General features: G+C 36.4%; 1 protein-coding gene across 1 annotated transcript in view; it reads left to right on the top strand.

Annotated features, from left to right (window-relative positions):
* The first annotated feature begins 2,941 nt into the window (after positions 1 to 2,941).
* Positions 2,942 to 13,001, top strand: part of cpne2 (copine II) — a 48,292-nt gene continuing 38,232 nt past the window's right edge. Inside the window, exons 1-2 of the mRNA XM_007249195.4 lie at positions 2,942 to 3,685; positions 12,537 to 12,739. Coding sequence (XP_007249257.1) covers positions 12,566 to 12,739 — 174 coding nt within the window. The 5' untranslated portion in view covers positions 2,942 to 3,685; positions 12,537 to 12,565. The remainder of the gene's footprint in view (positions 3,686 to 12,536; positions 12,740 to 13,001) is intronic.

A 13,001-nucleotide genomic window follows, 5' to 3' on the forward strand; every position in this document is an offset into this window, starting at 1 on the left:
GTTCCTCAACAGTCGGAATCAGGAACGTTTCCAGAACATCTTGATATACGGCAGCATTGACAGTCTTCTTGAGGAAGCAGAGTTTCCCTACACCTCGAGCGGACATGCATCCCCAGACCATAACGCTCTGGGGAAACTTGACGGATCTTTTCACGCACTCGTGGTTGTAGGTTTCGCCACCACGACGCCAGACACGAGGACCTTGGTCACCGAAGGAGATGCAGAAGCGTGATTCGTCACTGAAGACCACTTTCTGCCAGTCTTCAGCAGTCCACTCGCCGTGTTCTTTGGCCCACTTCAGCAGTTTCTCCATTTGTTTCTTGTTCAGCATCGGTTTTACTGCTGGAACGCGAGATTTGAAGCCGAGTTCGCGCAGAAGACGGTAAGTGGTTGATCTGGAGACGTCAGCGCCGGTCTGCTTGTTCCACAAGTCGGTGAGCTCGGAAGTGGACTTGAACCGGTTGCTGACTGCAATCTTTCTCAGCTGCTTGTTGTCGTGAGCAGAAGTTTTTCGGACGCCGGAACAGTTGGTGCGCTTGCTGCAGTTTTTCTTGAGAGCTTTGCAGACGGAAGACTGGCTGATGCCGAGCTGCTCAGCAATTTTAGTTTGGGTCAAGCCTTGTTGGCGAAGGGCTTGAATTTGAGCCACTATTCCGGTTGAGAGGTCGCGCTGCTTACCCATGATTGATTTTACAACTTAGAAATTCTACTCAACCCTGACTTTATACTGCACAGTGAACACTCTTCACAGAAAACAAAAATTCGAGCATTTATTCTAATTCAATGAAACGGTTTCTCCATTATTCTAATTCAATAAAACAACAGTGTCACAGTTAAATGGCCTAAATGGGCCTTTTGGAAAGCTCAGCTGAGCAAATTTTTTTCCAGGTAACGAGTTCTGTGATTAGTCTAACGAGTAGGACAGGTGCAGTGAACACCTGATTTGCTTTCTGCACAAAAAATGCATTCAAAGAATTTCATGATTGCACTATTTCAAATTATTCTAATTCGTTGACCAGCACCTGTATTTAACGAATATCACTTTTTTCAGGGTAGTGATGCTGGTCCACCATCATGGATGAGCTGGCCAACCAACATGCTGGTCATACTGGTGGTCTAGCTTGGTCAGGTTGTCCATGCTTGTAGACCACCTAAACCATCAAACTAAAATTAAAACGCTACTATTCTGGTGAAGAACTAAATTTGGTCAACATGAGGTGATCAGGCTATTTTTTTGGCTGGGTAGTATTCAGCTATTAACATTTTCAGATATTTTATAGCCTGTGTTTTTAAGAGCCCAAACCCAGTTCTTAATATTGATTGAAAATCTTAAAGTAATTCTTCAAATTAATATGTTAATATTTTAAGTTAAACTCTTGATGTAACAACAATGGTTAAACATAAGTACAACAATTTCATACCTTCTAGTTTACCATTTTGTTTTATATATAGTAGTTATGTGGATTGTAAAACATTAAATTGAAGATTTTGGGAAAATGCTTAAAACAGAGCTGTTGAGGCTAAAATACACTTTTAAATAGATGAAGTGTGATCTGAAGCATTAACACAGCACATCTACATTCTAGAAATAATAATGTTCAGTGTGTGCTACTTAGGGGCTTCATGAGTTTGAGTTGATATATTTATATATATATATATATATATATATATATATATATATATATATATATATATATATATATATATATATATATATATATATATAAATTTCAAGGTTTCTTCCCATTTTCACCCCAATTAACCCGGCCAGTTATCCAACTCACTCATTAGGACTTCCCCTATCACTAGTGATACACCAACAGGGGCTTCATGAGTTTAAATGAAGGACAGTGCGCTTTAGGGAACTTCACACAGACTTTTAAAAGGTCTGTGGCTATTTTGGGTTGAGTGAAAATTGCATGTACACACCATATACAGTATAATACAGTGGTAAACACACATAACACGTGTACAGATTCTTTACAGCAGCTGATTGTCCAGTAATGAATAATTGCCCGCAAGGTGGCAGCAGAGGCGCGTGAGAACGTGTACTGTACATTTATTTATATTTTTAAAATTACGTCTTTTTAGTTTTACATTATTGTGTTGAATAATTGTATCGATACGTTGTTGTTTGTTGTCCTTCTGTGCGTCAAAGTAATTATTAAATCATAGACTTGAGTGTTGATATTAATTAGAATGAGGTGAAACCTGTTGTTGAATTCTGAGGTCTGACTTTACTAATCGAGTTAATAACGATACAATTGTAGCGTCATACTAGCTGACCTTACCTGTAGCGGTCATGTTTACTAGGTTAGTTAACTCTAAGTAGCTAATGTTTACTTTTATAGAGGAGCATTGTTCACCTGCAGTGAATAATTGTGTTGGTGAACAACAGGTGGTTTCAACACCATGTATTTTATCTTGGTTGTTCTTTTCTCTTTAACCAAACGCGTACACACCATAAAAAACAGGTTCTTTAGTGATAAATCTGCAGATGGTCCACTCCGCTCTGGTCTAGTGTGACCGGGGGCTGTGTCTGCCTGCCTGGGCTCAGCTTCGGCAGCAGTGATGTGTTGTGTCGAGTTGTGCTACCCATCAAAATGTGCTTCTTAATACCAGTGCGCATGCCCACATTTATTTTATAGTTCCATGTGTTTTGTGGTAGTTCTACTAAATTTTACCTGGGTGCATATTTAACATCCTTAACCCCTCCTCTGTCATTATGTCATTATTAGATTTTATCTAAGTGTAAATGGCATTAATAATAATAATAATAATAATAATAATAATAATAATAATAATAATAATAATAATCGAGCAAAAATTACAAGATATAATCTCGCCTATTCCCTTTTAACTGTATTCTGATTTTTGATTCAGGGTTATTAAATAAAGTGCTTTTTCAGGATTTTTTTTACAATTAAATATTAAATACACCATACCTGTCAAGTTTTGGATTGATGTTGTGATCAATAGTATTTTCTGCAGTCAGAAGGCGTATGTATAATATTATACATATGTACATAGTATGTATGAGTATGTATCATCATAGTATGATGTTTTTTTTTAGCAGAAATGCCCTTTCTCTGTTTGCATCCATCCATCCGTCATTAGTGACATTCCAGTTGTGAGAGGCACAGGAATGTTTTTTATTTTAATTATAATGTAATACAAGAAATTTACAGGAAATGCTAATACGGGAGGACGGCGGGAAAGAGGGGTTAAATGTGGTAGACCAAAACGGGATACTTAACAAGATATGAAATACACACGGGATAGCACGGTTTGACAGGGCAGCAGAAATCGACAGAACACCGGACGGAGCTGTTAGGAGCCTTGTTAACTAAACTATACTGTGGGGTGGCGTGTGTTTGTGTGTGAGAGAGAGTGTGCTCTGAGTGAGTCTCTGTCAGTGTGTGTGTGAGTGTGTGTAAGCTGCGGGTGGAGACTGCCATGGTTCACAGGGAGCCCGCCCAGCCTCAGCCTCACTGCTGGCTGCTGGAGTGACCCGCCCGCCTGCCAGCAGCAGCAGCAGCAGAGCAACGTGTCACCGCCTCGGTCCGCTCCGGACCCACAGCCCGAACTCACACACAGCGGCTCCGCGGAGAAGCGCTGCTGCGGAACTGACGCTCCAGAAAAAAGTAGCCACGCGAAGAAAAGCCTGAGCCACCGCTTTTGAGAGGTGAGTGGTGGGTTTCTGAAGTAACAGAGAAGACTACAAATCTGTTAAATATAACGTTAATGGGTTCAACAGTTAGTTTACCTAGTATGGCTTCGTTTGTTTATTGTTATTCTTGGTCGTTCCTACTCAAAATAGTCAATGAAAACAGACCAGAAATAGAAAAGTGGTCCTTTCAGTCTGACAAGCTTGTTTTTATAGAAACTGAAAAACAGAAACAAGCCGCTGTTTATTATATTTTAGCTAAGTTACCTAGCTATGTAACATTATCTATCATGCAGTCTTCTCTTAGCTCTTTATTGAATAACTACAGCTCTGGAAAAAATAAAGAGTCCACTTTAGTTTCTGAATCAGTTCCGCTGATTTTGCTTTTTATAGGTATATGTTTAAGTAAAATGAACATTGTTGTTATATTCTATAAACTACACAACTACAGACAACATTTCTCCCAAATTCCAAATAAGAACATTGTCATTTAGAGCATTTATTTGCAGAAAATGAAAAATGGGTGAAATAAAAAAGATGCAGAGCTTTCAGACCTCAGATAATACAAATGCAAGATAATGCAAAAAACAAGTTCATATTTAAAAAAAAATGTAAGAGTTCAGAAATCAATATTTGGTGGAATAACCCTGATAACAGTTTTCAGGCATCTTGGCATGTTCTCCTCCACCAGTCTTGCACACTGCTTTTGGATAACTTCAGATTGGTTGGTGATCACCCATCTTCCTCTTGATTATATTCCAAAGGTTCTTAATCATGATTAGTGGTCTCCTATTTTTTTCCAGAGCTGTAGTTTTGCTCTGAGGCATCAAACTAAATGTCCAATACAATGAGGCAATTAAGTGGTTCATCATAAGTAATAAAAATATGTATATGTGCTAGACTGTGTCAAGAAGTAACCTGTATGTAGCTGTTTATATTCTTAATATATGCTATATTTGTTTTTAGTCATTGCCTTGTGCAGTTAGACCACTTTTGAATAGAATAACCATGATAAAGCAGTGGTTCTCATTACACTATACTTACATAGTGTAAGTAATATAAGTTAGGGCTCTGTAATATTGTACATTTAATCTCATTATTCTTCAAACATATGAGCGATTATGATTTAGATTTTTAGTTCTTACATATCTTTGGTTTTTTAGTTTGTAAACAAACAGCACCATTTAAAGTGATATACAATGTGGTGTTTTCTTTACATTTATTTTAACCATGTTTGTTATCTTTTTTTTCATTATCATTCATGATAAATAGTAAGCAGCCCCCTATTGAACACAGTGCAAACATAACATGCTTGTATTTCAGTTAAAGAAAAGTGTAACATTTGAAAATCACTGCCACATAAAAGCAAATTTCTATGTGAAGATGTACAGTCTCTATTATCTCATTTTTAAAAATAAGAAACAATAATTCAGTGCATTAAATTGATTTGATTTACCTCCTAGTCCTATTCTAGGTACTATACGTTGTTTTTTCCCAAACTCCAACCTCTGCCACACTGACCTATTTATGTCCACTTGCAGCTCTGCCCCTCAGCAGCCTGCTATGCTTTGCTCATGTGGTTTAGTGGTTAGTGGTCTTTTGGGGTCTGTGTGAAGGATGTGCAGCATAAACACAACAATACTGGAGACAAAGAATTGCCTCAAGTGCTAAATAGTCTTTTCCACTTCGAATATTTTCAGCTGTGCATAAGACAGTTCATGCCTTTCGGCTGCTCCATCTTCACAGTTGGACTAAAAATAATCCAAACATCCTAAAGAGGGCTTCAAGTGCAGTGTGCTTTAAAAATCAAGTGGTCCTATTGGTGGGGGTTAAAATAACTGTTATTACAAAGGAGGTGAGAAGGTGTTATTAGCAATGGGGTCTAATAGTCAAATAGTCAAAGGTCCACATGGTGTTTGAATATAATCGATTTGATTTGACCATTTTCAGTTCTACTAGATTGGACTGGCATAAATGAATATATATGTGTATGTGTGCAATGTAGTTGTACACATTGTACAAATTAGCGAAAACGCATCTAAATATTGTCACATAAGGTGACATGTGAGAGACCCTCTTAAAAATTAAGAGATGTAACCTATTGGTGGTACAGTACTGCATATAGATATTGTATTAAACCCAAACTGACTTGTCTTAAATTTAGGAATGCACACAGCACCTGAAATTATTTGTATGAAAATGGCATATCCAAACACTAAAAATGACTTTCAATGTTTGGATGTATTATCGTGAAAAAACAATCAAAGCAATAATGCTTTCTTTAAAAAAGAAAACAAGACAAAAATACATTAAGGCTATTCAATGTATGCAATGGTAAAATTAATCAATAATGAAAGCCTGCAAAAAACATTTTCTGTATTCTGTATTAAGCCTCTGGAAAATGTTTAATATAGTTTCTTTTTCACTTAAAATGCTTTTAAAAACATTATATTGTTGCTGTCAGAACAAAAGTCCACAATCTTCACATCAAAAACTCTAGAGAGAATTTCTTTTTGGAGATTTATCATAACATATTGATATAATGTGAAGAACTGCTTTACGAATTATAATATGTCATGAAGTGTCATGCCTCACAGTGACAGTGTACTTCCTAGGTTGAAATCTTCCTTGGGTTCGTATGGCATTATACACGTCTAGTGCACAGTTAAAATAAGTGCTTAAAAGTGCTTATACCTTTGATCTAGTAAACATTTCAGCAGCAGATACTAAGATCGCTGCAATCTAAAGGAATCCTATGGTTATGAAAAAACTCTGCTCTTTAATGGGTTTTGTGACCCAATCATTACTGGGTCATATCTTGGTAAGCTGCAGAGAGTGAATGAATTGTGGGCTTTTTTCCTTTAAATGGAGATGGCGTGATAAGGGCTTGTAAGTGGAGGGGAAATGGAGATGCAAGACATGGAACTTTATTGGTCTATTTGGTCTATTGGTCTATAAGTTGGGGTTACTCTTAGGAATTAAGTGATTGACAGCCTTGACTAGAACAGTCTGCTGTACATATAGTAGCTGAATTATAGGTAACCTCTCAGGCCAAGTCTGAAGTTACCGCAACCAGCGTGATCTTATTTGTTAACAACCAGCTAACTTTAGTTAGGCGTCCTTTAAAAGAAAATCTAAATCAAATGGACAACTGGACAATTCTGTAGCCACTCTCTCAGCAGCTGACTCTCTCAGAGCAGCTTGCAGATTAAACTGTAGTTTTAGTTTATTTTAGTGGGAAACAGAGCTCAGGTACTGGATGTTATGTAACTGTAAATTAGTTTGTTATACAATACATTACCTGCACTTTTACTTCTAAAACTGTACAGAACTTTCGTGCTACATAGAACCAAATACAAAACATTTTCTTCTGATGTGGAGAAATCTTGAGCTTTAGGTATTTAAATGGTTCATGGTTCAATACTGACCACAACAGCAGTGTTTACACTTAGATTACAGATTGATGTTTGATGTATATGCATATATTTCTAAATGCAGTAAAGATGAACATGATAACAGATACAAGTGTTTGAGTGTTTTTTTTCTGGCCCTGCTGTGTTAGAATAATATTTCATGTCAAGAATGGGAAATAAAGACAGGACAGATGACTGAATCAACTCGACACACTGCTGTAACTTGATTACTATGCAGAAGCGCTTTGGGGTTATATAATTAGTCTACGGATCACACACAGCTTCATACAGTATAATCTTTTCTCTTTCTACACTCTCTCTCCTCTCCCTCTCTCTCACTCACACTGTTTTCTTTCTGAGAGATTTTAAAGAGGACTTGGTGAGGATTTATGTGTGACCGCATTTCCCAGAAAGTCTCAAGCGGAGCAAAATATCCCCATCCAAGCTCTTCAGAGAACTTAATCAGAGTGTTGCTGAGTGAAAGTCATTACTGATCAAATTAGTTTCATTTAAAAGAATGAGTTCAGAACAGTAGCTGTTCTAAAGGGCCAGCGAATCAGAGCGTCATGGCAGTGCAGCAGTAGCCAGACAGGTTATTAAGCTTAGAGTAAAGACCATCTAAGTGCTGTTTATGGTGTGTTATTGGAGAACATGAGGTGGAGTTTCCACTATGACTTTGGATAGGTGGATTTTAGCAGTTTAGGTGTGTGTTTGTGTGTATAAATGTGTGTCTGTGTAAGTGTGTGTTTCTAAAGCTTTTTGTTGTGTCTGGAGGCCTGGACTTAGCTCAGTGTTCCATTGCGTCACTGTCAAAAGTAAAACATGGGAAATATATGATTATGCTGAATATCATACTTAACTAAGTGTGGCTGTATTAGACTGCTCAGTTGGGACCTGACCTGAGAACTGAAAGACAAACGCTGGATAATATGGGATGTTTGGCCACATTCGGTGAGTTTTGCTCTTGGTTTTGTCTCCTAAAATGGGATACATTTTTTTTAAATGCTAAAGGGGACAATTTGAAAAAGTGACACATTTTACCTGCTAAATTTTGTGAAAGAATTTTCAGATCTGCATTGCATGGAACCAATTTGTATTGTTTGCAATTATTAAATGATTGTATAATCATTGAATAATTATGGATTAGTAATAAACAAATGTAGTAAAAGTCAGAACTGTCCAAATTATCCTTTTTTTAAAAGGTGCCAAATATTGCTATTATTAAAGAATTTTAAGCTGTACTTTAATGTACAAATAGCATGTAACTATGTGTACATAAGTAACTAAATTTAGTTTTGATGACAGATCTGCACACTCTTGTTTTTTTTTCTCAGTGTCTTTATTAGGTAATTTCTAATGGAATAGTTTTCTTAGCTTCTTAAAGGAGTTTCTGGAAGTGCTGAACAATAGTTGCAGGTTTTCATTCGAACCGTGCTCCAGCTCATCCAAAATCACAGGGTATTGTTTTTTTGTTTTGTTAAAAAAAATATTTTTTACTGAATAGTGTTCTTATCTTCTTAGCATCTCTTGGTACACCAGCTGAAGAGGATTGTGGCACCTGCTTGCTTCCTATGTTTTTCTGAAATTGTACCGTACAAATGCTGCTGCTATCTTGTCTGATGTGTATTTAGATCCAGTTTGTTTGTCAGTTTTGATAATAGTTCAGTTTGTTGACACCAAAGAGAAGGGATCGTAGAAGGCTTTAATTAGCTGTTATTGTAATGCAGGGGTGTATGCAATAATATCGGCAACGTTTTTGAATATTGTAAACTTATACACTGAAATATTGTGCCATATCACCCATGCCTAATTATCACATCAGGTAACTACTATTTTGTTGTTTTTAACAAAATAATACTTTACACTGTTCTCAGTTTGTATTATACGTATATCTACTAGAAATAGATTGTATATTTCCAGTATCGTTCATTTTACCTCAGTCCTGGATATATGGTGATATTTTGCGTGCATTCTGGATCATTGATTTCTGTTACAAATCTGATAAATGATTTTTGTATTTTGTTATACCTCAGTTAGGGGTTTGTAATTTTTTTTATTTTGTTGCACTAATGTATTTTTAAAATGAATTATTTTATTTAGTGTTTTGTTTTATAGCCAAGAGTATCGCTATCACGAAAATACCATGAAATTTTATTATATTATTTGAGGGTCATAACGCCCACAGCTAGTCTAGCGTGAGTCCCCATTTGCTTGGTTGGCTTTTGTTTTGTTCTGTGCCAAGTTCTTTCCCCAGACACTGGCACAGGAAAAGCTGTAGCCACAAGTTCTGGTTCTTATACCAACCTGGAGCCAATAAGCTGCTCTCCAGTAAGAAGAATGGCACATGCCAGAAACAGTACTCTGTGCAAGTACACATACCCAAAACTTTTCATTCCACTGGCAATGTTCTTTTCAATTGTAAAGCCTGTCTACCTTAACATTCATTTGTTAAATCGACCTTTCTCTTCTTTCTCCCCCTTGTCTGACTTATTTTTGCATCCATCGATTTAAATTAAAAGCCCCCTGGAGAGTTTCACATTTTAAAGTAGTGGCAGCAATAATTGTCCATGTAGCAGGAAAACTGTATTGTGCTTTGCTGGTATGTTTGCTGTGAAGAATTTTCATAAATTGCTTTTGTGTGTGGTGTTGTAGTTGCTTTTTCTTTGAAAAGCAAGACAGTAATACATTTGGGCTATTTAATTTATGCAGTGATAACAGAAGTGGCAAAATAATGAAAACCTGTGGAAAACTAACCAAACTTGTGTTTAATTTTGTGTGGTTTTGGTTTCTGGGAAAATTTTCATTTCAGTACATTAATAGAATCAATAAATTACACCAAACAGTCGCACACTGATTATAGACATGCATATAAAGGTTATTTACCCCATTAAATGCCATTCACACTTATGCCCCTTTAAAAATGGTTACTTTTTGGCAATGATCAAAGAACCTTTTGTATTACTTTAAATTTTAAGATTATGGTAGATGGTTAATAACAGTAGTGCTGTAACATTTTCAGAGTTACTAGAATATAAGAGTTAAATATTGGTGCCTTATTGTCTGTGAAATATAACATCTACTCTGATGCTCCCTACACAATAACAAACCAAAACAAAATCGTTTTTGCCCACCTCAGACTCCTTTCTGACTGGTCGTCTCTGTTGTTCAGGATGCTGTTTTGTTGCTATTGTCCTCATTGTGGTTTAAACTCTTTATAGTTAGCTGTGTGGTCACTGGTTTGCTTTAAATGTTAAAATACCTCATGATGTGTATCACTAGGACAGATGAACCTGCAGAAAGTGCAGACCCGTGCCCACCACATCCTACCAGTATGCTTTATAACAAAGTATTTTTTTTATTATTACTATTATTTTTGTTAATGGCAGTATATAATTTTTTGTATATGCCTTAATGTAATTTGGCACTTGTCTGTGCAATGTCAGGAAAACTACATGTAGCGTGAATATTAATCACCCATATTTGTATTCTCTGTCTATGGTGGTCATAGCCTATTTATGGTTAGTGACACGAACGTTGAGGGAAAGACATTGGTACATCAGTATCTTAGCAACAGGAGCCCTATCTGTGTTCCTCATGTCCTGGCATGACGTTCTTGTTCTCTCTCTTTTTCTGCGCCTTTGTGTACATGTGAGTGTTTGTATGCGTATATTAAAAAATACATATTGTCTTGCTGTTGTTTATTATCTGACCCTTATCTGACATGTGTTACCACTTTAGTTCATGTATCTATATTGTAGTTCATGTGTCTATGCTCTTAAAAGAATAAACAATAATGTATTCTATTTCTCATTTTACTTGTTTAGCTCTCAGTGTTTTTCAGAGGTTTTAAAATCTGAATTTATAAAAGAAAATGAAAGAAAATAAAATGAAATTAAAAACATTATCTCAACCAAGTTTTACAACTAAGAATTTTCATTCATTTTTCAACATGCAGAGAGTCTGTAAATACAAATTCTCAGCAATGTAACAAAAGCAAACACTTAAATCCAAACAGTTTTGATGATGTATAATGAATAATGACTTATTTATTTATGGACCAGTGTTTTGTGTAGTTTAGTGGGTAAAAACACTGCTTGCTTTTTGTCCCATTCAGGCCAAACAATGCTCTACACCAGTCAGAGCTCTATCTTATCTATGTAACACTAGCTAAATTATTAGTAACCTACACCAGAAACTAGTACTCAGCTCAGCTAGGTTTCCACATTTTGAAGAAGCAGTGAATTTGGGTGATGCTGTGTTGCACTAGTTGGTCCCAAACTGATGTAGCAGATCACACGGGTGTGACCATGGTCACTGGTGTGACATACCAGTACCAGTAACAACACTGGCATGAGGATTTGTTGAAAATACCTCTAGGTTATTATGGTTATGAGTACAGAATTGCAATTTGCACCATATTCATAGGCCCTGGCTTTAAAGTTCCTAGGCTCTTCTTGCAGGCCCACCATTTACACCCCTAAGTTCAACTTAATATGCTGTATCAGTTTTGTGCCATTAGTTACCATGGGCAACAATTTTTGTATGCCTTTCTCTACCACGAACAGGACTGGAAGAAAGATGTTGATCTCTGTTATATAAGGTGTTCTTATGAACTTTTATTCAGCTTTCAAACGCTGGTACAGTACAGGAAAAAAGTGGTTCTGAATAGTTTTGCTTTCCTTGAATGTTTCTGGTATCTTTGCACAATATAAACACAAGGTGTAAAAGAAATGTTGTGCAACACTGTGTTGATTCTCAAACACACAGTATGGATTGTTTATTGAATAGTATACATGCAAAGATTATTAGGTGACAGTAGTTTGTTGTATGTATAAATTATGCTCCCACTGTTCTGATTGCATAAAAAGTCAACTGTTTTCATTGCTCAGATTTCCTGTATGTAATGGTGTGTTTTTATATGACAGATTTTCTTTTTTTATGACAAGTTTGAAAGAAAAAATAATACAGGATCCTATACACCCTCTTCATTGCTCATTTCAGTGACTTCCATTGGCCTTCTTTATAATAATTAATTGGCTGAAACAATAAAACAAATTTATCTTGTCAAAGTGTCTACTATTTTTCTTAGCAGTAAATAATGCAGCATATATATCTAAGACTCATTTCTAGATTATTAGACAAAATCATACTATTGCTTTTAAATCTGAATGAACAAATCATATTAGATGATTGCTGATAATTAATGTTATATTCTGTAATCTGAATAAAAAGTACTTGACTTTACAAAGTATCTGCAGATGTCTTCTACAAATACAAGTACGGATGGAATTAATCTACTATACTGTAATTTATATTGTAAGTGTGTATTCTCTTATCTGGTTTTCTGTTGTGTATAGGAAAACACATAAACATAATTGACCATAGTAATCATCACTGTTTTTTTTTTTTACCTTATTTCTGTGGTTAATTGTTGCCTTGTTTTTCTGTTTCTGCAGGGTGTGGGAGAGGAGGGACTCCTGCCTGCATGGCATACACACTGGGGTCAGGGCCCAACGCTGGCCCCGCTATTGGCCCTCAGCACTGCATTACAAAAGTGGAGCTCTCTGTGTCCTGCACCAGTCTGCTGGACCGTGATGTGGCCTCCAAGTCAGACCCCTTCTGCGTGCTCTTCCAGGAGGTGGATAGCAATTGGGTGGAGGTGTGGTATCCCTGGTGTTTCTTTCTAATTATTTTCCATTTTTAGACTTTTAAGGCCTTTGGTGGAAAGTGGAGGGTGCAGTTTAATCCTTTGCAGCGTCAGATACTTCCAGTGATTTGTCTGTGAGAACAAGAGGAAATTTTTTAAGTCCTTAAATAATAATTAGTAAAACACAATGAATAGATATGTTGATTTATTTATTATGACACCCCCAAGATTATTATTGAGGCAGATGCAGGACATCAGCTGCAGTTAAGTAGAA

The sequence above is a fragment of the Astyanax mexicanus genome, chromosome 9 (assembly GCF_023375975.1).
Source record: "Astyanax mexicanus isolate ESR-SI-001 chromosome 9, AstMex3_surface, whole genome shotgun sequence".
Lineage (NCBI taxonomy): Eukaryota > Metazoa > Chordata > Actinopteri > Characiformes > Acestrorhamphidae > Astyanax > Astyanax mexicanus.